The sequence below is a fragment of the Syngnathus leptorhynchus genome, chromosome 9 (assembly GCF_054491065.1).
Source record: "Syngnathus leptorhynchus isolate UIUO chromosome 9, UIUO_Slep, whole genome shotgun sequence".
NCBI lineage: Eukaryota > Metazoa > Chordata > Actinopteri > Syngnathiformes > Syngnathidae > Syngnathus > Syngnathus leptorhynchus.
Window position 1 is genome coordinate 11,326,856 of NC_141203.1, and position 26,690 is coordinate 11,353,545.

At 41.9% G+C, this 26,690-nt stretch overlaps 4 protein-coding genes across 4 annotated transcripts; 2 read left to right on the forward strand and 2 right to left on the reverse strand.

The window, feature by feature from the left end:
* The first annotated feature begins 129 nt into the window (after positions 1–129).
* Positions 130–4,618, forward strand: spc25 (SPC25 component of NDC80 kinetochore complex). Its single transcript, XM_085920617.1, has 7 exons — positions 130–249; positions 433–595; positions 678–743; positions 918–1,064; positions 1,145–1,249; positions 1,341–1,439; positions 1,595–4,618. Exons 2-7 carry the CDS (start codon positions 445–447, stop codon positions 1,753–1,755), a joined length of 729 nt encoding a protein of 242 aa, XP_085776743.1. The 5' UTR covers positions 130–249; positions 433–444; the 3' UTR covers positions 1,756–4,618.
* On the reverse strand, positions 1,544–5,181 carry nostrin (nitric oxide synthase trafficking). The gene is made up of 16 exons (XM_085920770.1): positions 5,155–5,181; positions 4,992–5,101; positions 4,836–4,919; positions 4,646–4,708; positions 4,479–4,560; positions 4,266–4,328; positions 3,940–4,038; positions 3,745–3,870; positions 3,493–3,591; positions 3,277–3,402; positions 3,062–3,170; positions 2,887–2,975; positions 2,690–2,815; positions 2,352–2,568; positions 2,181–2,273; positions 1,544–2,103 (listed from the first exon to the last, which is right to left on the reverse strand). The coding sequence occupies exons 1-16, from the start codon at positions 5,179–5,181 to the stop codon at positions 1,967–1,969; spliced, it is 1,650 nt and encodes a 549-aa protein (XP_085776896.1). The 3' UTR covers positions 1,544–1,966.
* A 268-nt stretch (positions 5,182–5,449) lies between these two features.
* cers6 (ceramide synthase 6) lies at positions 5,450–12,600 on the reverse strand. Its single transcript, XM_085920613.1, has 11 exons — positions 12,183–12,600; positions 10,899–11,004; positions 10,692–10,822; positions 9,253–9,310; positions 9,112–9,162; positions 8,934–9,026; positions 7,366–7,494; positions 7,171–7,277; positions 6,530–6,686; positions 6,379–6,402; positions 5,450–6,158 (listed from the first exon to the last, which is right to left on the reverse strand). Exons 1-11 carry the CDS (start codon positions 12,350–12,352, stop codon positions 6,000–6,002), a joined length of 1,185 nt encoding a protein of 394 aa, XP_085776739.1. The 5' UTR covers positions 12,353–12,600; the 3' UTR covers positions 5,450–5,999.
* A 493-nt stretch (positions 12,601–13,093) lies between these two features.
* On the forward strand, positions 13,094–26,260 carry stk39 (serine threonine kinase 39). Its single transcript, XM_085920611.1, has 19 exons — positions 13,094–13,212; positions 13,807–14,076; positions 15,430–15,542; positions 15,676–15,784; positions 16,115–16,247; positions 16,553–16,608; positions 16,742–16,851; positions 16,940–17,041; positions 17,267–17,400; positions 17,513–17,561; positions 17,641–17,706; positions 19,545–19,667; positions 20,333–20,362; positions 20,540–20,596; positions 21,036–21,097; positions 22,653–22,705; positions 22,799–22,867; positions 22,953–23,017; positions 24,278–26,260. The coding sequence occupies exons 2-19, from the start codon at positions 13,971–13,973 to the stop codon at positions 24,350–24,352; spliced, it is 1,512 nt and encodes a 503-aa protein (XP_085776737.1). The 5' UTR covers positions 13,094–13,212; positions 13,807–13,970; the 3' UTR covers positions 24,353–26,260.
* Positions 26,261–26,690: the final 430 nt, after the last annotated feature.

Consider the following 26,690-nt stretch of genomic DNA (forward strand, 5'->3'; position numbering starts at 1 on the left):
TTTATTTTATTTTGCTGTAATAAAAACGATCAATGCAAATGAGCAGATATGAAGCAGTAATCGTTTTAAATCAGTAGACGGCGGTAGTGCGTCACTATAGTTTGCAAGCCGCTGCAATAAATACACGAAGAAGAAGAAAGTACCGCCTTCGTGTTTCCGCCCACAAACAGACCAAACAAACCGCGAAATTTTGAAAATAACTAACGGGCGGACGAACAAATTCAACTGTTTTATTCAGTATTTTATCACGTAAGTATCACATATACATTTAAAATACTCGTATGTGAGTTCGTTGAAATGTTCAACGAGCATTTTTGTAGCTAAAATTGTGTCCCCGCGAACTAGTAAGGCTAGAAACGATTGTTGTTCTGCGTTAGCATTAGCTGAGGAGCTAATGGGACAAATGTTAAATTTATACTTTTCCACCCACAGACGCTTTTGAACATGGCACCTATCACAGATGGCAACATTGTTTCCATTTTCGCCAAGGAAAGGACAGAAGCGCACAATAGAGCGCTGAAAGCCATCGCTGAGTTCACGGACATTTCTGCCGAGTTGAGCTACTTTCATCGGCAGTTTCTCAAATTGGTTCCAGGTATGTTTTGTGAATACCTATCGACAAATACGAGATTTTTATTTGTGCTCAGCGATGATTGCTTTCCGTTTATTTGACACAGATACGCTTAGCAAAAAATTTGCGGATGACGAGGTACTGTTTGAGACCATCGAGACGTGTAAAAAAGGTAAGTTACTTTCTTTGGTCCAATGCTTGTACGGGGTAATGCTAATCAATTGATGTTGTGAGGACGAAATCTGAACACTGAAAGAATTGCATATTTGTGCAATGTGATCGCAACTCAAGTTGTTCCACATTTCTTCTTTAAATTTCTCCCATCATTGTTTGTTGTGATGCCCAGATCAGCGACATCAGAATGCATCATCGCAGCAGAAACAGCAGATTATTACAAAAATTTCATCAGAGATTCATCAAAAGGAAATGCAGAAAATGACTCTTATCCAGGAAATTGAGAAATCTCAAGAAGAAAGAAACAAGACAAAGAAATGTAAGTTTCGAAATCATCAGCCAATTATTATTATATTTTTTTTTAAATACATGTCAATTTGTTTCCCCCCCCCTCCTCAGTACTTGAGTCCCAACATAAGGAAAACAAGGACAAACTGAAGAATCTGCAAAAAGCCAGAGAATCCTTTGAGGATAATTTAAAGATGGCAATACGGAAAATTGATGGCAAGGCAGATTTATTACCGACATGTGATTGTTATGGTTGTTTTATTGTTGGTGTCAACTTTGTAACTGGGTTTATTGTGCTTTTGTAAAGCTGACAAGTTGCAGTTTGTGTTCCAAAGTATCGACCCAGCTGATCAGAACAGTCCATACATCATCACAATGCAATTCACTAAAGACGGATCATATCATAGTAAGTCCTAATTTATTCATCAATTAAAATCTATTAATGACAATCAATTTGAGTTCATGTCCAAAATCTGGTTGATGGAACACCCAGCAACAGTCAACGGTAAATACCAGGAAAAAGGTGATGATGAAATTTACTGTAAACTTTCCATGTTGCAGCTGTGTCGAGCAAGCCCTCACTGGAGTGTCTGCCAGAGTTGATGAGAAAGCTGCAGGAGACCAAGAAAATCTCAGTTTTCCTGAAGAATGTGAGGAAGCAGTTTATCTCCCATGCTTCACAACAGGGGACCCAAAAACAAGGCAAGGCAATAATCCCATGAGGAGATTATATAACCTGTGAGTTTTGTTTGTTTCATTTTTATTCTAATGTAATCATAGCAGAAGTCATTTCATCCTCATAAACTTTTTATCACGAGATTGGTCATCTTTACACCAACGTGATAGATTTTTCTCGGCAAATTTAAGACAATATTAGCCTTTCAAAAAATGTCAAACTATTCTGTGGATCCCATTTGAAAGTCGCAGAGGCAGTCAGGCTTCAGATGATTTGATGCTACTCAGCGCAGGCAGCTCCTCGACATACGTCGAGGGAAAATGACCCGTCTGGCCATTGAGCGCTCCAAACCACCAGCCATTCTCGTCCTTTGTGTAAACGTCGAGTAGGTCCCCTGTCGAAACACGTTAGTTTCCATAAGTCCGATCTTCCTTTTTTGGAAAGGTTTGGACTCTTTATTCCCTTCCGTACCTTCTTTCAGAGGTAATTCATCGCTGCGTTGAGGTGCGAAGCTATACAAGGCTTTGCATTGTCCCACGGTGCAAACGTCGGGCGTTCTCTGAACTGAATGTTTCATGTATTTTAATGATAATAATTTCAACAATGTTCTAAATAAACATTCCATTCCTATGGAAGCCCTACCGTGTTCATTAGGCTCTTGCGCAAGTGTTGGGCTTTGAACACGGTCCTCCGGTTCCTGTAAGGGTGCCGCGCCACCGCACGCCGACTCCTCAGTCGGAGATTTTGTAGTCCGTACGGGTCCTTTGTAGATGATGGATGCTCTCAGGGAGTGTCTGGTTCTGAAGGTCCTCCTGAGTTTCACCGGCCGAATCAGCTGCACCACACTGTGCTCGCAGTCCTGGTGGGAGAAGTTGAGCAAAAATCTGTCAATAATTGAAAGCCATGCTAAATAGATTGAATCCATAAAGAAATTGTCAAATGATCCTGAGTTGATTCGAGTCACTTAAGCTTTCGAGTACCTTATCTTTCCACTTGATGATGCTGTCCTTAAATTGGTGGGAGGACCTGGGCTTCCCCTCGAGGTCACACAACGATGCCGAGAGTTTATAGTGCGTGGCTTCCAGGAGATCCAGCTTCAAAGTGTTCTGTATTCAACAAGAACCGCCGCTCACTGAGCTTCTCATTCATCATCTACAAAGTCCAAAATATGACAAACCTCATCAAGTTGCTGCTCGGTCTCCTCCAGGTTCCTCTGGTTTGAGAAGGAAGGGTTTTCCGAGTAAATTTTCATCAGCTTTTGGATCCCTGCGAGAAAACAATCGCAACGTATTTAGTCGCACTTCAGATTCGGGTCGTTATTTCTACAAATCGATGTCATTAGCGCAGGTTGCCTTCGCAGTCTTTCTTTGCTTTTAAGATTGCATCCTCCAAGCGACGAAGTTTGACTTTAATGGCTTCTCTTCTTCGCTCTCTGCACATTAGTGATTTGTCATCTTCCTCCTGATGTGTGCGACACAAGCAGGGTCCGAATGAATCAGAAACCGCTAGAAACTGGATTCATAGTTTCCACCCAGAAATAGCCTTAAAATAATCATAGTAAACTTACAAAATAATCCGTCATCAAAAATTCAGCTTTGTTGTCCATTGTCGTTTTGTTGTTCTCCTCCACCAGTTTTTGGATGTCTTTATCCATGTCCACTCTTTGGACCAGCAACTCGATCTGCTTTTGGCCCTGCGACGATCACATTCATAATCATTGTGATAAATGACAAGAAAATTTTTTTTTTTTTTTTTTTAAAAAGTGTATATTATTACATCTTACATGTTTGAGGGTTTGCCCAAAACTGGACATGTGCAGCTTGTACCGGGTCAGAATGTTGCAAAGAACTTCAATTCGTTGTTTCTCCAGCTCCTGAATGACCTGCCAAAACAGTAAAGCAGCAAAGGGACATTTTAATGTTTTGGTTTTAATTAAATACAATGCTTGCTTTTAGTGAGATTTTAAACCCTCTCACGTAATTGAAAAGCCGAATAAAAGGAGTTGTTTCTCCTCCGTAATGAAATGTTTGGTCACCTGGTAGCAGTTTCTAAGTGTATTTTCCCACTTGAGTCTCATCTGTTGGCCCGCCATGTTGGCATTGAAGTACTCCTCATCCACTCGCGTCGTTACCTCCGCCGACTTTGTCAGACGGTTAAGCATCTGCCAACGAGAAGCAAAATTGTTTGCGCCGTAGGTCCGAAAACATTTCATTTCAAAAGGAGAGCTCACCTTTTGTTTTTCTTTCTCTGTCGACAAATGCTTATTACTCTCCACAAAGTTGAATAAGTCTTCGTGCTCCCGTGTTAATCCGACCAGTTTTTTCTTGGTCTGTTTGAGAAAAGAGGATGAAAAACCACCAAATATTAAGATCAGATTCAGCGCCTAGTTCTAAACCACCACAGTAATGATTCCAGCAGAATTTCTGCCTCTTGTAAAAATTAACATCAGGCTGGGCTGCCCTTTTGATCCCTGCTTTAAATTCACAGATGCACAAAAAAAGAAAAGACAAAATGGGCGGGTTCTTCTATCCTTGTAGCAATTTGAATAGACTTCACCTTGATTTGCTCAGTCCAGTTCACCGTAACGAGCTTGCCCGTTCTCTCAATGGCGTTGTCGAGCTGTGAAAACAAAGAAGATTGTTCATTCAGGGTCACTTTTGAAAAAGTTTATTTTTTTGTATATGTATACAGTGGTGCCTTGAGATAGGAGTGACTAGATTTGATTTCGTATCTTAAGACACGACTGTATGGAAGGGGAAAAACACACACAGGCCTCTTTCTCTTGTTATGCTCATCTAAATGTTGACGTAATTCCAAAATGGCCTCCTGTTGAAACGCATTCGCCAACGATCTAAAAAAAAAAAAAAAAAAAAAAAAGCGACATTGAGCAGCTTTTCTTTTTTTGTGTTACAACACAGGCTTTTAAAAAAGATTACCTGTGGGCATCTGCTCGGGAATACATCTCATCCGACACTTGACACCAGGCACCGTAAACAGAGCTGAAAGCATGAAAAAGCTTATCGTTCGTGTTTATTAAAAAAAAAAATACCTGGGAGGAGGACTTTGAAATATTAAATCGGATTATTTTGACAAAATAGTTCAGCCAAACAAAACTGCGTCTCTTACTTGTCGGTCATTCCTTTGGAAGCCCGCATAAGTTTTCCAGCCAATTTTTGGAGCCCCTTCGCATAGGTGTGGTCGAGCTCGGACCTAAAGCGAGTGTCATCAAGTTTTAAAAAATATTCAAAAAAAATATTTTCTCGTGACGTGTAGTTCTCCGACCTTTGCTGCATAATGTTCATAAGTTCTTTGCAGAAATACTCGCCGTCTTTCGACACTCGTTTGACATTTTGATACAGTTGGTTATACTGAAAGACAACACACGAGAGAATTTAAAACGTACAAAAGATAAATGTCGAGTAAAGAGCCGGTCGCGGATACTCACAGAGCAGCTGCTGATATAGTCCTTCATCTTAAAGACTGAAGCCGTTTGTTGACTTTAGACTTGGAACTTTGACCGCCTCCTCCCAAAGTCGCTCATGCGGAAACCACCGAAGTTATTGTCGGTGGACTTTACAAAGAAAAATTCCAGCGATGCCTCGGATAATAATAATATCAAAAAAGTAAATACAAAATCTTTTTAGAGATTTAATTTCATGCAACTGCACTTTTTTTTTCAAAACGGTCTTAATGTAATGAAGTAAACCAATTCAGTAGTTTATTTGTCAGTCATGGAGAAACAACCCACGCATATTTGCAATATTTCATATGTTCATTTATTGAATAATTCCAACAAGTCATGACTTTGCCTCGTACGAGGCACACGAGCAGAAATGCACCACACAATTTAACAAAATGCCTCGACAAGGGGAATGAATACAGCATCTAGTCGTATCTGACGCACACACGTAATACTGTTGTTGACATCTCGTATACAGCTCAAGTGGACAACGTTGTATAGAAAGGTGAGCCCATTCCACACACCGTCATTCATCATTTTGGCAAATCTTTGGGGGCGTAGCATTGAAAAATAAACGGGAGAAAAATAAATAACGTAAGACGCACACCCCCCACAGAATGCCAGACGAGCGCGTATCAACGTCGCGGGCTTAAAGCGGTCAGAACTGATTACATGTATTGATTTTTGAGTGTTAATCCAAATATGCAAATGAGACCAAAAGGGAATTAACCGTAGTTGAACTGGGAAGAAAAAAAAAAAAAAAAGGATGACGTTGTCTCTCACATACAAATGGATGGTTGGTGAATAGTTTCAGTGCTGTGACGCCTAAGTCAGTGTTCATCGGGATAGGAGGCTCCCGTTAGGTAGCCGTTGGTCCCGTGAGATTTGTTGGTCCCGTTGGTGGCGCTGTTGTGGTGTTTCTGCTTGGCCGGAGGGCTGTCGTCCTCGTCCGAGCTGGACTCGATGTCACTGCAGTCGTCCTTTGACACCTGAGCATAAGATGTTGGAACGGCTGAGAAACATCCGCTTCTGGTTTTTTCGAGCTTCGGTAAATATTAGCTCGCTTGGATGTGGTTTCTGTGCCGCTAGCATAGCTATAGTTAACTCGGGGTTGAATAGACGAGTCGACAAGTCGACGAAGCATAGCTCATTTTAAAATACAGCAATAGAGTGAGAATGTAAACGAGCCGCAATTTGTTGCTTACTTACATGTAAAGGATTCCATTTGCCCATCTTGTCGGTTGACAGGTTAGCAGAGAGAGAGAGAGAGTAAAAAAAAAAGGCGAATCAGAGATGGCTATCGTCAATATTTATACAGGTACAGACAGAACGGAGGCTGCTAAGCGATTGTAAGCTTTACCTTTCCTTTGGAGATGGCCTGGTACGCCGTCTTCACTATGAGGGAGGACCAGTAGGAGTGAAGAAGCTGCAGCAAAATTAAAAGCAGGTTGAAGACCCACCAGGACGGGTAGGGCCCAACAATGTCCCAACTCTCGAACAGAGTGGTGTTTAAAATCCTACAAGACGGTGAGCAGAGGAGACAAGGACAAAATGTCAAGAAGGACCCAAGAAGAAAATTACACAGCACCAAAACAAGACAATGGAAGCCTTTCAATGTGCTTTGGCCACTAGACAGATTTTCTTTCTTTTGTTACGTTTGTCGAGCCGTGAGCCATCATCATTTTCTTTTCATTTATGGAGTTCTTTGACTCTCCAAGAGACCGTATCCATAGTAACTATTTCTTAGCAACAACATTCACAGCCATGTTTCTGAGGTGTTGAGGAAAAAAAAAAATAGAATATTCATTGTTTTAAAAAGCAAATGCTTCACTTCAAAAGAATGAGCTAAACCCGCATGGAAACATGAAAGCCAAGAGTTTCTTAGCTCCGGTCGGAACGACGGTAATACAAAAAGAGCCTTTGTGGTTTTATTGTGACTACACGAAAGCCGGCAGTGAGCCATCAAGAGCCCGCTAAGCTTCACGGGGAAGTGACACTTACCACACTGGGTAAACTGCCAGCCTGGAACTTATGAAGAGGACCGCAAACATTGCGAACAGGAGGTTGCACAATATCTGACATTTGGCATAGTTAGCCATCTTGGCGGCCTAAGGAAAAAAAAAAAAACCACAAGATTGATGAAAACAGAGTTTTTTTTCTGGAATGGTGATAAAGATGACCCGACATCACCCTCACCTCTATCAGAACATCAGCAGCATCGTGGAGACACATAACCAGAGTTCCGACTCTTACCATGTTGTTGACATAAGAGAAGGTGATGAGGGAGATGGTCGCCACGTGGTGAAGGAACATAATTAAAAAATCCTGTAGATGTAAATTACAACAATGTCGTCATAAATACGACACTACCACGCCGTGCTTCGAACCGCAACGTTTATTGATCTCGTATAAGCTGAAGGTTGTTTTAATTAAGAACCTTGGAGAGCACTTCAGCAATAAAGACATTTTATTTGTTTAGCTTTTAGTGGATGAATACAACTTTGCAAAAAGAAAAAAAAATGCTCTTGGATGAGTGTTAGAAATATTTGCTACCTTTGTGTGTCACACCTCTTCAAGTGTGCGGCACCTAAATTTGTCTAACTTCCGACACGATGGCCTTTCACTCCCTCACGATCAGCGCGACACACCAAGATTCACCACCTCATCTCTTATCTACTCAAAGGCTGTGCTGAGTTCAAATCCAAAACGATGCAACCGCGCCATCGGCACTTGACCAGATCATTTTCCGGTAGCACTTTTGTATTCGAAAGCTTCACAACGGTGGCGACGAGCAAGGAAGCAGACATCCATCAAACCTTAACGACGGAAATGTCAGCATTCAGAGCCACCAGAACCGAGGCGGCATGGTGACAATGAGAAGGAAGACGGGAAGGATAGGACGGATGTGAAAGACACAATGAAAGCAAGACGAGAGAGGTGCGGGGATAACATACTGGAATTGGCAGGGGATGCAGAGGACCTCCTCAGTGTAGTGCTGTAGTGCATGAAAAAACTGAAAGGAGAAACAAAAAACAGACAACATGCCGAGAGTCAACACAGAGATGACAGAGTGAGGGCGGGCGGGCCGGCCGGCGGGCGTACATGTGTTGTGGTCAGGCAAGACAGAGTTGGGGGAAAGGGGGTTGGACTGGAGACCGGAATAAAATCATGGCTGGAAGGCATGCAAGTAACAAATACAGTAATGTAAGTGGCCACGTTTGTGATTTAACAAAAAAAAAAAGATGGAAAATGGTCAAAAATGGGTTGACGGGGTTCCATGCCTAGGTTGAATACTGATTTCCCTGAAATTTGGACGAATGGTACAGCCTGGTAAAAAAAAAAAAAACATCTCGAATCTAAATTGTGACGTTTTAGCAATGGACAGGCGCATATTATTTATCCTCTGTGAAGAATGGCGAGTAGTTTGTCGTTTTCATATACAAGTGCGCCCCCATGTGGCCAAATCGCTCACACCAGATAGAGCAATGCAATGTCAAGGGAAGCAAAAAAACCTTTAATTTTTTTTTAATCCTCTACTTAATTACATCATCATTGTATATATATATATATATATTTTTGTTATAAAGTACAATGTATTAAATGCTATTTTTCTTATTTAAAAACATTTGAACATTTATACTACTATGACTAAAAGAAATTTGTTTTGAAAAATACATATGGGAGTAAACAGACTTTTTTTTTTTTTTTTTACATCCAGTAAAATAACCCAAAACAATAGAACACGTGCAATAATATGCTCATACCTTCCTCCTGATGTCAGTAAATTGGGAAAAGACCAAGGACAAGTAGAAAGACAGCTCCAGTATATAGTAATAATGAATATCCACAGTCAGTGGCTGTAAGAAAACACAAAAATACAAAGTCAAAAAAAAAAAAAATCAGGCAAAATGACTTAAAATTGACATGATGTAATCAACTTACCTGGTAAGGATAGTTGTACCAGCATTCCTTTGTGTTCCACAGCCAGGACGTCTATAGACAAGGAACATTCATAAAAAAAATAATTTCATGGCTATAGAGGATTGTAAGGTTGATTTCGGCCATCATCACAGATATTTTTACCTTTTTTAGGAAACGCACTCCATAGGTAAAAATGTAGAGATAAAATGTAAATCTCCACCTGAAATAAAGAGAAAAAAAAAGACTAATTTAGAATAAAAATTAAAGTTGAATGAGATTGGGGGGGGGGGCAGATAGATTCCATCGTGAAGCCTAAAAAAAAATTTAAAAACAGCCACAACACAGCAAACAGGAACTTCGACAATCAACATATTGTTAAATGAACTGCCGCTTATCTCGACTCTATGCAATTATCCATTTATAGCTTCCATTCCATGATCTGAGCTTCCAGGCTGAGAACAAACTAGATGTGCAAACAATTTCCTCACTATAGCGACGACCGCCCACGGCATTTTCAACTAAGATGAAAATCAATTTCACACCCTTGCTAGACCAGATTCTTCTCTTGATGTTTGTTCCCAACACTCAGTTTGGACTTTTTTTTTTTTTTTTGTGCTCCTGACTTCCCTGGCAAAAACTTAATTTACCCTCTGTCACAATCAATGTGCGAACGAGTCGCTCTGCGTTCTCCTTGAGCTCGATAAAGTAGTATTTTCCCAGAGTTGATGAACTGTGGCACGTGGAGGCCATACACACGCTTTAAAGCACATTGTAAAGAAAATTAACTGGGCAAGTCTACCTGGCACATAGTCAAGACTGTTGCATGGCAACTGCTTCATCAAGCCCCGCCATCAAGCCCTCTTTTTTTTTTTTTTCAAGTACTGCTGAATAGCTGGCTAGATGTGTGAAACCACAGTGACTCACTCACTCACTTTGCCACAAATAGTCTTTGTTTTGTTCTGGTGTCTGACATTAGATCTTTTTGTTGTCGATTAAATTTTTGAAGCGAGAGTGGGTGAGGAAAATGATTGTAAATATGTACCGTATTTTCCGGACTATAGGGCGCACCTAAAAACCTAACATTTTCTAAAAAGCCGATAGTTGGCCTTATAGTCCGCCTTATATATGGACCAAATTCCTAAATTTAAACTGGCTCAAAGCATTGTGTCATGAAATCAATCATAAGTGGCCCGCTGAAGACTATAAATCATGAATCAAATAGACTATGGATCATTATTTTGTGATTATATTGTAATTTGTTGCGTCTCAAGTTGAAATAAAAGAGATAAAATGGAGAACGATTTGATTTGGATTAAAAATCTGACATAATGCATTAATGGTGCGCCTTATAGTCCGGTGCGTCTTATATAAGGGCAAAGTTTTCAAATGGGCCATTCATTAAAGGTGCGCCTTATAGTCTGGAAAATACGGTAATTAAAAGACATGCCCATCTTTCAATAAACCCAATAGATTGAGGTTTTCAAACGATATGCCCGTCTTAAAACAAAAACAATCAATTACTCGAGACAAATTGCGTGAATATTAGTAAATCGTGATTAGTAGCCGTTCAATTTGTGGAGTTGAAATGTCGTGGCCCTTACATGCTTTCGCAGAACCGGGAGAGAGTGCTAGGTTTCTCTTGGTTGCGTCTTTGTCGGAACCAGCGCTGGATAGTTCGGACATCCCAGTCGAGCTGCTTGGACAATCCTTCCAGCCTTTTTTCATCTGGGTGCTGGTTAGACAAGAGATGTTTGATGCAGTGCAGATTGTTTTTGTTTTTGACAATAATGACTTTATAGGAGCGTCACCTTGGTAATAGCTGTGAAAACCTTCTCCAAGATAGCGTTGGGTTGGGCTTTTTGTGGCCCGTTGGCTTGTATCTTCAGGCCCACAGCGCAGGGCCTTGCAATGAACCTGAAATAGAAAGTGATATGAATATAGCATGAGAGACCCAAAAAAAGAATCAGATGAGTCATCGGCAACTCTCTTTATTTAGTGAGCCAAAAATATAATCTGTTGTATAAATTCTTCTTGCCATGTTTTTATATGACCTGAACTTTTCAGTGTTTTAATCTCAAATCTCAAAACAATTGGGGAGAGTAAGAGAATTGGATCAAATCAGTTCAGATTACAAGTGGTTTTAGTTGCACGGCATAAATTGGAATTCAATTATAGTGCATCGGGGTTTGGTGTACAATTTAGTATCCTTGGTAAGATGCCTGCGTTTTTTTTTTCCTGACAAATGCACCCATCGAATTTCTAAAGACAATTTGAGATGAATGTTTTGAGTTACAAGCAAGGTCACTAAATAGATTAAACTTGTATCGCAAGGCACCAAAATATACACAACAAATTGATGGATAACTCGATTTAAAAATCAAGCGTCGGGGAAAACGATTCGCTCAACCAAAAATGCTCACAATGAGGAAAAGTGTATGGATGGGCATTTCAAGTGAATAAAAGTCAAAACAAAATTCAAATTTGGTCCAGAGTTCAGTCAGAAATATGAAGTATGATTTGCTTTAACTAGCTATCCATATTGATGTGGCCAGGCCGAGCCTTGAGTCGTATACCTGTGATGCATATTAAATATAAAATGCACCAGTTAAGCAGAAAATGGATCTGGCTGGTCAGATGATAAGCGTCATGGACAAATTGCTGCTCTCCTTTAAAACCTTTATCGCAAAAGATACAAGACCGCTTTATTCCATTTTTATTTTAAATCAGAATTGGAGTACTTTCTATAAAGGTAAATATCATTTTTATGGGCCCGATCGCATTGGCGTGGCCATCTGTGCCACATTAGCGACTGGCAAATCAATATCTCGAATAACAGGAGACGTTGCAGCAACGTGCATGCATTCAAACTGGAACCTGTGGTTACACAGCGAGTTGATGATGGGACAACTACTTGGAGCTCCAATGCGGCGGCGCGTTCGAATGCTGCGGGGCCCTGTAGGAGGTATCAAGCATGCCGGTGAGAGTGGGGGGTTGGGGGCGAAAAAAAGCACTCGTCAAGGGTGCCATTGTTTAAAGTGAAAGCAGAAGCCAAAACAAATACATGCACAAAAAAAAAAAAAAAAGCAACTCACCTTTCGAAAAGCAACCGCACCATGAAAATGCAGAAGGCCAAAGGGCACGCCAGATAGAGATCCTCGGCTTGCGGGAATGTCGCTTCATCTGTGTTCTTCAAGTCAGCCCACGTTACGTTGTGGGGGAGCCAAAAGCGCTCGTTCCAGAACCACGCCAAGATACCGGCCATCTCTCCACGCCGATAGACAAGTCACCAATCTTTCGGATCACCGATGGACGGCGGAGATGAGATCGAGCTCTCGCTCAGTGGCTGCTGCTGCTGCGGCGGCGGCTAACGACGGTGATGACGGGCTGGCTGGCTGACTGGTGCTGAATCGCCGGTCGTCCGTGCCAGTCGAGGTCCTCCAGTGCGGAGAAGTGGACCCAGTCGGCTCCTCGTACGTGATTGGTGCGTTTGGATGTCACACAACAAACCAGGAACATGGTCACTTGTTTTTATCCGTCGACTAACCCACACAATGAACCAATGGATGTTTATTACGCGCATTTCACATCTGTCAGTGTTATCCTTATTTGTACGTACATAAAGTCTGGAAGCCTTGTGTATTTTTTATTATACTTGGACTTATTCCGAATTTTAATACACTTGTGATACGAAAGACATGACGTTATTTTTGCCATTATTGTCAACGCATGAAGCTTGGTAAACCATGACACCTATCGGCTGATTTGTGTATTACACTTGGTGCATTCGTTAATGTTATTGAAACGTACTGTTACTTTATGATAACGTTTTGCATAGGACTCCTTTTGGAAATTGAATGACTGCATAATTTTAGGGCAGTCAGCGTTGTCATATAAATTGTATTTTTCTAGTTTCAACCAGCATCTCCTCTTATACGCCCATAATGCAAGATAAAATGAGAATTTTACGACGGTGTTTTTAAAAAAAAAAAAAAAATGTACGTCAATACATGACGTTAAACAAGTAGCTACATCACGGCCTCGTCACAGTCAAAAAAGATGTTTGAACGGGTTTCACACAAGCTACTAACTGCACACCAAACTGACATGGATCTTCAAATGAAGGTTTGTTTTGTGTGTTCTCCTTTAATTTGCACAAGCGGTGTGTGTCAAATTGTATTTGCCTGAGGCTTCAATGTCATTTGTTCAGACTCAAAAAAAGGGTAAATGTCCTAAGCCTATCTCCAGGATGATTCTTAGGGAAACAATAGTGCACGGTCGGCAGAATTTAATAAGTATTTTTACTCAAGTACAGTAAAGTTGTACTTTGTAATGCGCCACGACTGCTCATCTTGAATCAGTACATCAGTCACTTTGTTTCTCCCCAGAATTTGGAGTTGTTGTTTTTTTATTATTGTAAGAACAGCAACAAAGTAATTGTGCTTTGTTACTTCTCGCCCTTGAAAGGAATTCAATGTACTATAAAGTATTTTTTTATGTTCACATCACTTAGGTAAAGAAGCTGAATCCGTTTTTCTACTTTTAAATTATTATTTTTAATTGTTCACGCAAGTATCTTCTATGTACGGGATGGCATCCCTTTAAAAAAAAAAAAACTGCGGAAACGTGACTGATCTGGCAACACCGCAACGCGCTGGGTCGTGCACGTGCACGCGCGTTTGACTAGCCCTTTTATTTTCCGGGTTGCTCTCCTCGCAGGCGGCAGTTGCTCGGCTGCGGCTGCCAGCTGACACACGCTGAGGAGAGGAGGTCAACGCTGACTCGATCTCGCTCGCTCACTCACTCTCGGTGTCTGTCGCTTGGTGTTGTCAACGAGAGGCGGCAATAGCCGGCGCAGCAGCAGCAGCATCACTACCACCATCATGGCGGACCAAAGCGAAGCCCGGGTCCCCATCCAGCCGCCGCTGCCGTCGCCGCCGGTTAGCTGGCCAATTACCAGGGAGTCGTACGAGCTACAAGAAGTTATTGGTCAGTACAACACGGGAGGGTTATCGAGGTGGGGGGCTATAAATTAATCACGGACACATTTCTACCATTATCCGCGTATTACCAGCTGCTCGTAACGGCAACTGGAAGGCCCACCGGCTTTTTTTTTTTTTTTTTTAAACCATCCACGTGAAGTCAGTCGCCACTGCGGATGGTAACTCATCACTACCGGTTTACATCACACGTGTAACTGGCCAAGCGGAACCCAGTGAAAATGCGTGACACGTTGACTTCACAGCTTGCCTTGTAGTTGCCGAGTCCGTGGCTTTGCACCCACTTATGAAGTTCGATGACTAATATACGTGGCAGATGCTGCACGTTAAATGACATCATTGCGTTATGTGATGGAACCAAGTGGACCGACAATGTGGCTTGCCTTATGACTTGAACGTGACAGTGACGCAAGCAGGGAGAGTCGAAACGAGCTAAAGGTTAATATTGACATTTTTTAAATTCACACAGTAATGCGTTGATCTTTTGAAGTCGCTCCTAAGCACAGCACAAATAAGCGAGGCTTGGTAGTTAAAAAAAAAAAACACTGTCATGACTTTGGGTTTTTAACAATAAGGGCTTTTGAAGGAAAAAAAAAAACCCCACTGAAATTACATTCACCACTAGACATCCATTGACATCCAGTCTTAAAATGCTTTAAAAAAATGCATCCACAAAGATAAAACACAAATAACATTTTCCTTTTGAATCAAAATTAGAGAATGCATTCATTGCGCACTGTTTATATTTTTTGAAGATGCAGAACTTCATCACAAGAGTCCAAACATTACAGCTGTCACTCAGAGTCGGTGTACTTCTTCTGCAATCTTCCCCAAACTCTTGCATGTTCTCTCCTTATTTGTCTGCTTAGTGTATAACGTGCTAATTCAATACAATCAATCCCATCAGCGTGTTTATAAAAGGTACAACACCTCCAATAAATAGCCGCAAGCTCAAACGGAAGTGTCCGCAATATTCTTGGCAGAGGCATTCTCCTTCCAGCTGACACGTCTTATCGTTCGAGATAAGAAACAGCACCACAGCTGTCCGCCGCGCTTTGGAAGGGGCGGGCGAAAGAAAGAGCCCCATCGTGGCAAACACGCGCCGCCCGCACTGCCTCGGTTCTCATCAGCCGCTCGTAACCACCACCACCACCACCACCACCACCATCATCACATGTGTTCACAACTTCTGCTTATCTGTCACTCGCAGTTGACAAGCATTGCGTCACAGTCAGTGTCTCCCTACGTGAACAACTAAGTCACCTAAACATGGCCTGATTTCTAGTAACCTTGTTAAAGTCAATGTCACCTTTTTCTTTGCTCTCGGTCTGCTTTGATTCAGGTAGCGGAGCCACAGCGGTGGTGCAGGCAGCTTTGTGTTCGCCCAGACAGGAGCGCGTTGCCATCAAGAGAATCAACCTGGAAAAATGCCAAACCAGCATGGACGAATTACTGGTGAGTCGAATAAATACGTGTAGCCGTGCTGGTGCTTTCTTGCCAAATGTTCCGCTGATCATCTAAGCTTGGTTTCTGGAATAGATAAATCACATGTACATGATTATTTTTTTTTTTTTTATCCTCCCAACAGAAAGAAATTCAAGCAATGAGCCAATGCAGCCATCCCAATGTTGTCACCTATTATACATCCTTTGTGGTGAAGGATGAACTGTGGTTAGTCATGAAGCTTCTTAGTGGAGGTAAGCTTTCCCTGCCCGGCGATACTTAATATTCAGATCCATACTGGTTGGGGAAAAAAAAAAAAAATATCTGCTGTGTTCTTCTCACATATGTGTGAGCAGAATTTGATGAGTCACTTTACACGAGGAATCTGATTGGTCTGAGCTGTCAAAAATCAACTCAATGATAATGGTGCTCAGTTTCTACTTGGCGCTGTTGAAAAAGTTAATTAAATTCTTGTCCCTTTGACTCTGCTCATTCATTTGTGTTTTTAGACTAGATTTTACCGCTGCTGTTTTATTTATCACAGTAACACAGTTCAGCGTATGAATTTATGTTTTGCTTCTTAGGCTCTATGCTGGATATTATCAAGCACGCAAGCAAAGACGAGGACAAAAATCTCGATGAGCCCATAATTGCCTCCATCCTGAAAGAAGTCCTCGAAGGCCTCGACTACCTGCACCGAAATGGACAGATCCATAGGTAACACTGATAAAAATAATGAGTTTACTATTTTTAACCATTGATGTCGTTTGAGCATTTTGTATGTATTGTTACCATTACAGTTAATCTGATGTAAAATGTCTGAAGTTCAGAGTAAACCTCCCTTTATTGATGTGCATTTGTGACGTACATTTCCTGGACATCAAGGTCACTTCGAACTAGGCTTGACCTTTTTTTATCGGCCCCCCGGGCAACAGTCTCGATGACGGCAAGCTGTTTGTAACCCCGTTTCGGCGGATGGAAGAATCAATGCTCTGTGTGTGTGTGTGTTTGGTTGGCCGCAGGGATGTGAAAGCCGGAAATATTCTATTGGGAGAAGATGGATCTGTTCAAATCGCAGGTGTGTAGTTGCACCTGTATGACCGACACTCTTCTGCTATTTTTAATCCTGTTAGGGTTATTTTTTAAATATGAAATATGAAGGATTTACTTTTGTATTCCTGTATTTCATTTTTTAATTGTATTTTTTACAGATTTTGGCGTAAGTGCATTCCTAGCCACAGGGGGCGATATGACAAGAAACAAAGTTCGAAAGACGTTTGTGGGCACGCCATGTTGGATGGCACCAGAGGTGATGGAACAGGTGAATGACTCCCATCGACTTTTTATTACATAATGAACTCTTTGATCAACTCCTTATGTTCCATATTTTCAAACTTCTGTCGCCACAGGTCCGAGGTTACGATTTCAAAGCAGACATTTGGAGCTTTGGAATCACGGCCATAGAACTAGCAACTGGTTCTGCGCCCTATCACCGCTACCCACCTATGAAGGTTGGTGTTGCGCATCTATAACTGTTTCATTTTGCCATGTTGTCGTGAAGTTTCATCACAAGGAACTATGTGTCCTTTCTCCCTTTGTTAACCAGGAACAAAAACTTTTGAGGAACTTGCTTTTTTTTTTTTTTACTTTGCACGGCAGTTCCCGTAAAAAACAGTTTCCTGCGTGACCTTTCTTGTCATCGCCGCAGATAACAAGCATTTGTACCGTTTGTTTAGGTCTTAATGTTGACGCTGCAGAACGATCCGCCTACTCTGGAGACTGGCGTCGAGGACAAGGAAATGCTCAAGAAGTACGGCAAATCCTTTCGGAAGCTAATATCCATGTGCCTTCAGAAGGATCCCGCCAAAAGGTTGGTCTGGCGTTTAGTTGTCAAGTGGAAGTCTCTGAGGAGGGCTTTTAACTCAAATGAACTTCTGCTGTGAAGTCTTTTCTTAATGCATTCCAACAATTGTTCTCTCCAGGCCTGCAGCCGCAGAACTCCTGAAGAGTAAATTTTTCCAAAAGGCAAAGGTAGTTTTCCCTCGTAAAGATGAACAAAGTATGTCGTCAATTTTTCGATTCCGATGCTACGCATTTGTGTCGCCCACAGAACAAAGAATATCTGGTTGAGAAACTCTTGTGCCGGGCTCCCAACATATCCCAAAGAGCAAAGAGGGTATGTTGACACTCGCACTTCTCTGTCAAATAACCGTTATTGACCAAACAACAAATCGTATGCGACGGCCGGGATTGAGGCGAGTCCCTCCATCGCAATGTTGCATTTACAGTCAACACCGGCGATGCCCATGTAACACCTCCCAACACTTTAATGCCCAAACTGTTTTGCCGATAGCGTGAAAAATACGGGCTCGTGTCGCAAATGAGTCACACCGTGGAGGTGTACTGACGTGTGTTCTGAGCCCGCCCAGTCTGCCGGGGAAAAAAAAATGGTTGACTACGGAAGACGAATCTTGCTTGGTAACTCGATCTTTGCTCTGAGGAAGTGCAGTTTTCAGACACGGCTTCACATCGTATCTGCTTTATCTACGAGTCGGCCTTGTCGGTCAGCAGAGGCTTATTGCCGGGAGGCAGAGTGGGGTAAGTGCAGGGATGGAAAAACACTGACGTGTTTCGGAGTCAATGGAGGGCATCCTGGAGAGCGTCGTCGTTGCCGTTGTGGATGACATGAACGCAGGAAATCCAATAAAAGGGGAGGGGAGGGGCGAGCTGCTGCCTCGTAACGATGGCCAAATTTTATGCATTGATAGTTTGCGTGGTAGACACGGATGCTCAAGTCATCCTGATAGGTTTAAAACATTTTTAAAAATGATTAACGCTATATCGCCACAAGTGATGTCATGCAAAGTGAGTCAAATACAAAGCTAAAGACTTTTGTGCTGATTTGACGAACGCCGCCACCTAGATTGCTTACTTGGCAAATATTTCTCAAAGCTTGCAGTGACAGGCGACGCTCCCGGAACATTATCATCCCAATATGGGAGGGGGGGGGTGACTTTTGTGATCCATCCATTCAGTCAGTGCAGTCCTACCCGCAAGCACCTTGAATGCCCTTCCCTTTCCTTCTAGGTGGGAACACGATATTTAGTCTGTTTTTCACCCTTGTGGTCTGCCCTCTCCTGTTTTGCCTTTCCATATTCATGGAAAGCGCACGCATTGCGACTCTCGGGGAAAAACAAGTGCCATAGGGGTCCAAAAGAGGACAGGCGGCTCTTATATGGCGCTGCTTACGTGATGCAAAGGCACCTGAACACAACTTGTAAAAAAATCTTAAGAATATTCATTTCAAAATGTTAGCTAGACTTCTGAATAATGCATCCATGTGGGTTGTCTTGCACTAAATAACCAGTGGAGGGCAGCCTTGCACCAAGCCACTGTGTTCCACGGGGGGAAAAAAAGTGCCTTACAATGTTCAGGTTGTCTTGTAGCAAGTAAGCACAAGATGACATCACAACACAGTGTCACAAGATTGTTCCAAACTAAAATGAGAAATCCTGTATTTTTCTTGCAGCATGAATTTTTCTGATGTGAACGTCAGTCAGGAATGTCCACCGAGACTCCATCTGTGTCTGTTTTGCTCGAGGCCCCAGAGCCCAAGTGGGTGGGGGGGGGGGGTTCTATGTCAGGTTTGGAAATTGTAGCTGGCAGCACCCGAGGGGTAGAGAACCTCTTTAACTTTATAGTTGCCTCCAGCCGCTGCTCGTCGCTACGGATTTTTTTTCACTGCCTGCAACATTGTAACATATCTGACTGGACCGCACGCTGCTTTTATGAGCCAACTGCTGTTCGCATCGCTCTCGTCTTGAACGGTCGCCAAGCTTTGTTGTGTTATGAAATGTAGCAGTGGAATTCACATCACTCGTGGCCCGAGTTGAATATCCGATACTGGTTTCGCTCTATTTGTTGTGCAAAGAATTCGACATTCTGTATGAACTTTGACTTGCCTTTGAAATAATTTGCGACCATTTTAACCAAATGTACTTTGCCACGATGTAGGTGAGGCGGGTCCCGGGCTCCAGCGGCCATCTGCACAAGACGGAAGACGGCGACTGGGAGTGGAGCGACGACGAGCTGGACGAAGGCAGCGAGGAAGGCAAAGCGGCGGTGAACCAGGGCAGGGTAATTAGGATTAAATCTTCAGTCGTTTGAGAGAAAGAAAAAACGACGCAGCGGATTCTGTGCCGCGTTTGGTGTCAGCTTTGTGATTCCACTCGTATAATTTGACAGGAGCATCTAATCTCCGTCTGAAATCCACTTAACAAATTGGAAACAAGAGCACTCAAGTGCGCGCCGCTCTCAAAGGACTTAACATTTGTCACCTGCGCAATCAATGAGTGAATGGCTTCAAATCGAATAAATTAATAAGCTAAAAGGCGTTTTCATCCACATCCAAGGGAGAGAGAAAAAAAAAAAGGATGACATTCTGCAGAAGCGTAACAATTTGCAACCTGATCTGAGCTGACAGATGTGTTGGAAAGTGCAAAATGGGATTTTGGGGCCATACGAGCAATCTGGTTCACATCCAGTTGAAGTGTCAATTTGGCTCCCCCGTGCACTGATTGCGTCTTTTTTTGCTCGTCTCCACCAGATTTTTCAAATCCTTTAATGATGTCGTTATCTGTCTGCTTTCACACCAAAATTAATCGGGAAGTGGAACATTATTGGAAGTAGACACAAACAAAGCGAGAAAGAAAGAGAAAAGAAACATACAAATGCAAACAAGGCTAACTTATCAGTGGCAATAATTGGACCGAATTTTCTTCTGCTTCTTTTGTTCCATACAGTCACGGCGGGTCAAGAACGACTCCAAAGTTGTAAGTTGACTCTTCTTTTTTTTTTCTTTTCAAAACATGCACACTGCTTTGCATTGTGGTGAAAGGACAGCACTGATAAATAAACTTTTGAGCACGTTTCCTTTTCACCATGACGAGCCTTAATTGGCATGTCACATTTTCACAACTTTTTTTTAATTTTTTTTATGTGGCTTGCAGAATGAGGAGAATGTCAAGAATGTTCCTTTCGATGGCTTATCCATCCAACATCCCCAGGTGAGGGATGCATGTGGCATGCAGCAGCTGCTCTCCTTTGTGACCTTGGCCGGGTTTTTTTTTTTTTTTTTTGCGTACATTAACACGTGCACGTGTGAGGGATGCACTCAGCAAGTCACAGTCTGCCTGACTGTAAATTCTCACCGCTATTATGCCCCATTTCCAATGGCTTTGTCATTTTCGAAAATGAACAACAGCAGATTTGGGGTGGCGTCTCCAGCTCCCATCAGGCATCCATCCGCTCGCCATCACGTGGCATTTTCGACCTCTTATCGTACGATTAGAGTTTTACAGAAAGCCTTTTTTTGGGGGGGGGGGGGGGGGGGGGGCTGTAAATCAAATGACACGTGACATAGATATAAAAAACCACACAAATGGAAAAGAGTACATTTGCCCAATTGTTTTGTGTCAGCTCTTCATCTCGCGTGTTCGCATTCAGGTGGAGCCATTTGGGGATTCGCTCTATATTCACGGTGCTGTGAACCTGGTCCTGCGACTAAGGTAAGACATTTCATGCATTTCCTGAAATAACATGTAAGGAAACACAATCGCTATTGCATTGTGAAGTGAGGTGGGGGGGGGGGGGGGACAAATAGATGACTGAACACTATTTCTTTCACTCTTTGGCATGCGGTTCAATGAGGAAGTTCTCAAACTCAAAACAGAGAGGCATTTTTCAATGGTGTTGGCGTGCCAGGTGGAAAGGCCGTTGGGGTTCCCCGATGGAACGGCGGCGCGTTCGCGGCAACCCGCTTACATTGACACCCGAAGGTCTCGTCTCGCCGTAATAGCTAACATAGCACTTGTCAGGATGGGACGCTCGCAAATCTTTGCTATCCGCGACTCTTAACTGTGGGGAAAAAAATATATATATTTACTGGCGGATTGTCAACATACAAAGTCTGATAAAACCTACTTTCTTTGCTTTACCCGCTGTGTAATTTGATATGGTCATAAGATTGACATAGGTTTAGGAACATTGTAGGTTTGCAGCATTTTCAAAGAAAGCTTATCGTATTTGTGGGAGCAAAACGGCTGCTAATTTGGTCTCCACTGCCGAGGGAGAGTCTCACTCGCTTAGCCTGACGTATGATAATATCAAGGGACTGACTGAGATACTTGTCGCTGTATAATTGGCTTCTTGTCATTTCACTTGCCTCTAATTCAGGCTTTTTTTGGTGTCCTCTGTGAAGGCACTAAAGCCCTCTCGAGAATCTCGTTGTCACGACTTTGAAGAAGAATACACGACTGAGGATATCAGTTCTCATTTGCAGCCCAGAGCGCAAAAAAAGAAAAAAAAAAGCTGATCTCCAAATTGATTCCGTGGTTTCATCAAGATGTGACATTTGCATGTATTTTTTTTTAGATTTAGACATGATGTGGAAAATGTACCACTGTGGATGTGACCTTTCAGATATTAATGTATGATCCAAATAATTTACCACAAAGCTTTGTGTGGCGTAGTAGAAGAAAAGAATGGCTTGTTTCAGTTCCACTAGAATAACCTAATCGTTTATATGAGGAATATATATATATATATATATATTTTTTAGTCTCGGTAGTAGATATTCATGCCAATAAGGAAACTTAGTCCCCCCCAAAATATGAAGTGAATGAAATCAATCAAAGAAATGTATTAGCGGTAATCTTGTAACATCAACTCGACGCCATTCAGTTTATTTGCAATCATTCAAATGATGCAATTTAGCTTGTGTATTTCTTCAGTGCCTTTCTGTAGCAACACCATTGTTATTCCACACTCATCCCTCCTTTAAAGAGCGCAAATAATGAGCCGGCCTATCGGAGCATTACGCCGTGCTTTACATCATGTCTCTTTTCTGGGCCGCGCCACGCCACTTAACACCGTAATCCTGCTCAGCTTCACTTTCTGTCCATTAGCCTCTATAAAATCCCCCAGGCGACGTGAGAAACGTATTGGCTTTCGTATTCAAATGTACGTGAAGTGTGTTTGTTACCTGGGCGGGCGTCTTGTCCTGATTCAAATCTACTCTTGCAATGTCATTATTGAAAGCATCGTTGCGTCTTCTCCTTTCAGGAACTCCAAAAAAGAACTGAACGACATCCGTTTTGAATTCACTCCCGGACGAGGTGCGAGCAGACATCCATGTTTTTATTGGGCGTATGTGAATCGAAAATAACCCCGCGGTATTTTTATTATTTTTTTTCCTCTCCCCTCGCTAGACACGGCCGATGGAGTTTCCCAAGAGTTGTTCTCCGCCGGTCTTGTCAACGGACACGACGTGGTTACCGGTATTTGCTTTTCTTGTCCTTTTCAATTGTGTTTTGTTTGGCGTCTGACATTTGTGTCGTCTTGCGCTCCCCCCCCCCGTTCCAGTTGCTGCTAACCTTCAAAAGATTGTAGATGACCCAACTACCTACAAAGTATTGACCTTTAAGCTGGTGAGTTTGCCCCGTGATTGATGGCCGACAACCCCGCTGAGGCGACTATAAACAGATTGTTGTTTAAAAATGCAGAGAGGGCATGTGACCGCGGGATATGTGCAGGAGAAACAAAACGGACTCAACACATTATTATTTACAATTGTTCAAAATATGTGGGCGCAGTTTAGCTAAGACCTATTGCGAGCGAACATTTGTCCTCTTTTATGACCAAGAGCAATGGAAATGTTTTTGCCATGCCATGCCATCTCCCACACACACACACACACACACACAACTTTTTAACTGCCTTTGCCCACCACTAATTAGCGCTAGCTTCGCAGAGCCTACACACTGTTTACGCTCTTTTCTCGGTTGTTCTTCCATAAGCACAGCAAGGCGCCAGGGCGTTAAAGACTAATTGCATGCTGTGAATGAAGCCTTTTTAAAAATCATCTTTTTTTTTTTTTTAATGGTCCATTACAGATCCTTTAATGATATTTATGCAATCGGTAACGCGACCGGCTTTACCCTACATGCTAATTATGTACGACCGTATAAGTAACACTCGGGCGTCTCGCTTCTGCTCATCAGCAGAATGCAAGCGAGCGGACCAGCCAGATGCACGCAAACGTTTAGTGCAAATGAGGTCAAAGACTAAAAGCTGTACGCCGTAAAAAATTCTGCTTTTTATAAAGATAATGCCCAGTTGTATGGTTTAATTAAACATGCTTGGTTTAGCTATAGTCTATTTAACACTTTGATCCGCATGTCACCCTGCAAAGCACAAACCATAATTAATCTTCACGCAAGATTTGAGACCCGGAGCACTCCTCGTTTGGTCAAAGGAGTTTTAGCGAGGGTTGATGTTGAGCGATAAGACTTGAAAACTTTGCAGGCACGCGATTCATTATCGCATCAGTAAATTGGCGCATCGTTTAGACAGCGGCCCTTAACCGAGTTTTGTTTTCTTCAAGAAGAAAAGAAGCAGCCAGCTTGCGAGCCTTTAAAATAAGTCTATAAAATGTTCCATGTTGGAAACACCGCGATTGATCTATACTAAAATTTATGAGCACATCACGTGTGTATTTATGCCGACTTCATATTCCAGGAGTATTAGAAGCATCGTCTCAATATTTTGGATTTTACAGATGTCGATGCCTATGAAGAAGCGACGTTGCGAGTCGGGTCCTGTCTATAAAATCAAACATAATATTTATTTCCATGGAGCTTATTGACACTCGCTGATTATTTTTTTTTTTTATTTCTTCTTCCTTGTAGGCCTCCTGCTGTGACGACACGGAGCTCCCGGACGAGGTGAAGCTGATCGGTTTTGCGCAGCTGAGTCTTAGCTGATGCTCTCTTCATGCCTCAAGCGGGTGAGACGGACGGGGCCCCACATGTTCAGGGTAGACGGGCTGAGGAGCAAAAAAAAAAAAAAAGCGCCACTTCCAGCAAACATCCTCGCTCCAGCAACACCCCCACGCCCCCCCTCCTTCCCGAGCACCAAACTTCCCTGCGTTCCTCCGCCCAGCACACGAGCAGGGATCAGGATGAAGCCCAGGAAACCTACTCAGGATGTGAAAGAAGGTGATTTTGAAATGTAGCTTTGAATGTTTTTATTTATTTCGTTTATTTTTTACATCACGTTACCTCTGGTGTTCTTCAAAGCTCTTATTTATTTTAATTTTTTTTTTCTCCCCACTTCTGCCAAAAAAAAAAGAAATTTCTTTGACTTGCTTTCCAATAGCTCAAATCACGTGTGTTTCTCCTCTCAAGCACATTTTCAATAACACAATGAATGTCTTGAATGAAAAAAGACAAAGGATTGTATTCTATAAAGGAGTGTTAGGGCACACTGTGAAAAGAATTGGGACAATTAAGTTCTTATTTATAAACATTTTACAAAACCCAAATTGCCTGCAGGAATGGAATGTGACGTCTCAATTCTCACATTTATGACTTTCCCCCCTCAATTATATTTTACTACAATTTTTGAATCGATTAATTTTTTTACACCGATTCAGAATCTGCCCTCGTTTTTTTTTTTTTTTGTGTTTTTTTTCCTTCGAGCAAATCAGGCTTACATAATATTAATACAACCAGGTGGAATTTTTCTGGAATGTCATAACTAAGAATTATAATCTACTTTTGTTGGTCACACTTCAAAAGCAGGAAATTGAAATATTTTGAAAACCTCGATGTGCTCCAAGAAAAAAAAAATGAAATTGCCATCAAATATATATTAAAGGGCCAATGAAGCCAGCTGTGATTAAATTATATACTGATATTTATTTATTATGCCCAATCATCAAATTTTGTAAAATTTTATATCTTTATTTTTTGCAAAATTACACTTTATGTTAATATTCTAAGAAGAAAACTAGTTCTAGTATTACCAGTCTTTACCTTGATAATTCATTTTCAGTGTTGCCCTAATAACCTTTCCTAGTAGTCTTAACACGGACAACAAGGCTTGAGTGTCCAGGGTAGGGGAGGGGGGGGGTGGCGGGGAACCCCCCCAAAACAAAACCGCTTGCGTGTTGATTTGCTGCTCAAGTCTCGACAGTGTTAATGCTTCAAAAAGCTCAAGGTGCCTTGTTCATTTTCATGTGCCTACGACAGTATTGTCAAAGGGAGACCACACGTATACTTAAAAGCCGAGTCTACCCATTTCCATTTCACACACACGAACGCCGCCTGGCGTGTTAGTCCGGCAAGCGAAGCATCTTAATGTTAAAGCACTTTTGGGCTGAGATGTGTCTGCACCCGACAAGCAGATGTCGTCGCCGCCGCCCTCGGAGACAAGTTCAGTTGTGAGCCAATTTTTTTTTTTTTTCCTCCTTAAATGTTCATTCCACATAACTGCAGCCGTGCTGATGTGATGTGATTGCCTCTGGTTTATCTTTCACAGACTCCCCCCCCCCCTTTCATTTCATTGCTGTGACCTGCTGCACAATAAAACACTGGTAATAATAATAATAAAAAAATAATAATAAACAAAAAAAAAACACACACACAGTCCAGACGATTAATAGCAACAATATGGAAATGGCAATGAAACCCATCTTGTGCGCTCAAACATGCAGTTGCTCTAAATTATTTTTTACAGGTACGTGTCGTGTTCAAAATCTTACCTAATAACCAAATGTCAAATTTCATTTTGTTTTTCTGTACAGTATATGTAACCATGACAGCATATTTCACCTGTTTATGACCTGTAACTGATTGGAGTTTGTGACAATAAATTGCTATTTAAACATGCTTATTTTTGTTTGTTAATTTTCACAGTGTGAAAACGGGGCCCGGTCGAGCGTTTCAAAAAACAAAAAAAAGAAAAATGTGTCGAAAGGAAGCACTACAAACAAGCATCAGGTAAAAAGCAGCAATATAACTTTATTCAAGTATTTCTTTTGGAAATATAAAAAAAAATATATCACAACCCTTTGTGAAATATCTATCACATTAGCTTCGAATACTGCCTTAAGAGAGCCACAAAAAAATGTCAATAACTTCTGCAATCAACAAAAACTCTACCGGATATTTTCAATTTCCTGTAATGCTCAATTTGCCATCATACAACCAACAGAAGCTTTTTTTTTTCTTCCTTAGTGAGGCACAGAACGATGAGAAGGACATTTAAACATCTTTCAATATTAAGATGAGAGACTCTGCCGTGATGACATCATCACAA

What these genes read in the sequence shown, in the direction of transcription:
- nostrin (XM_085920770.1), bottom strand. Translation starts at nt 5,181, where the DNA reads ATGAAGGACTATATCAGCAGCTGCTCT. An exon ending in ATGAACATTATGCAGCAAAG is followed by an intron (nt 4,920 to 4,991) that starts GTCGGAGAACTA and finishes CACTCGCTTTAG; the next exon opens with GTCCGAGCTCGACCACACCT. An exon ending in CCGAGCAGCAACTTGATGAG is followed by an intron (nt 2,816 to 2,886) that starts GTTTGTCATATT and finishes TGTTGAATACAG; the next exon opens with AACACTTTGAAGCTGGATCT.
- stk39 (XM_085920611.1), top strand. Translation starts at nt 13,971, where the DNA reads ATGGCGGACCAAAGCGAAGCCCGGGTCCCCATCCAGCCGCCGCTGCCG. An exon ending in CGAGCTACAAGAAGTTATTG is followed by an intron (nt 14,077 to 15,429) that starts GTCAGTACAACA and finishes GCTTTGATTCAG; the next exon opens with GTAGCGGAGCCACAGCGGTG. An exon ending in ACCGCTACCCACCTATGAAG is followed by an intron (nt 17,042 to 17,266) that starts GTTGGTGTTGCG and finishes CCGTTTGTTTAG; the next exon opens with GTCTTAATGTTGACGCTGCA.
- spc25 (XM_085920617.1), top strand. Translation starts at nt 445, where the DNA reads ATGGCACCTATCACAGATGGCAACATTGTTTCCATTTTCGCCAAGGAA. An exon ending in AAGAAACAAGACAAAGAAAT is followed by an intron (nt 1,065 to 1,144) that starts GTAAGTTTCGAA and finishes CCCCCTCCTCAG; the next exon opens with TACTTGAGTCCCAACATAAG. An exon ending in TAAAGACGGATCATATCATA is followed by an intron (nt 1,440 to 1,594) that starts GTAAGTCCTAAT and finishes TCCATGTTGCAG; the next exon opens with CTGTGTCGAGCAAGCCCTCA.
- cers6 (XM_085920613.1), bottom strand. Translation starts at nt 12,352, where the DNA reads ATGGCCGGTATCTTGGCGTGGTTCTGGAACGAGCGCTTTTGGCTCCCC. An exon ending in GTGCGGTTGCTTTTCGAAAG is followed by an intron (nt 11,005 to 12,182) that starts GTGAGTTGCTTT and finishes TTTCTATTTCAG; the next exon opens with GTTCATTGCAAGGCCCTGCG. An exon ending in CTGGCAGTTTACCCAGTGTG is followed by an intron (nt 6,687 to 7,170) that starts GTAAGTGTCACT and finishes ACCGTCTTGTAG; the next exon opens with GATTTTAAACACCACTCTGT.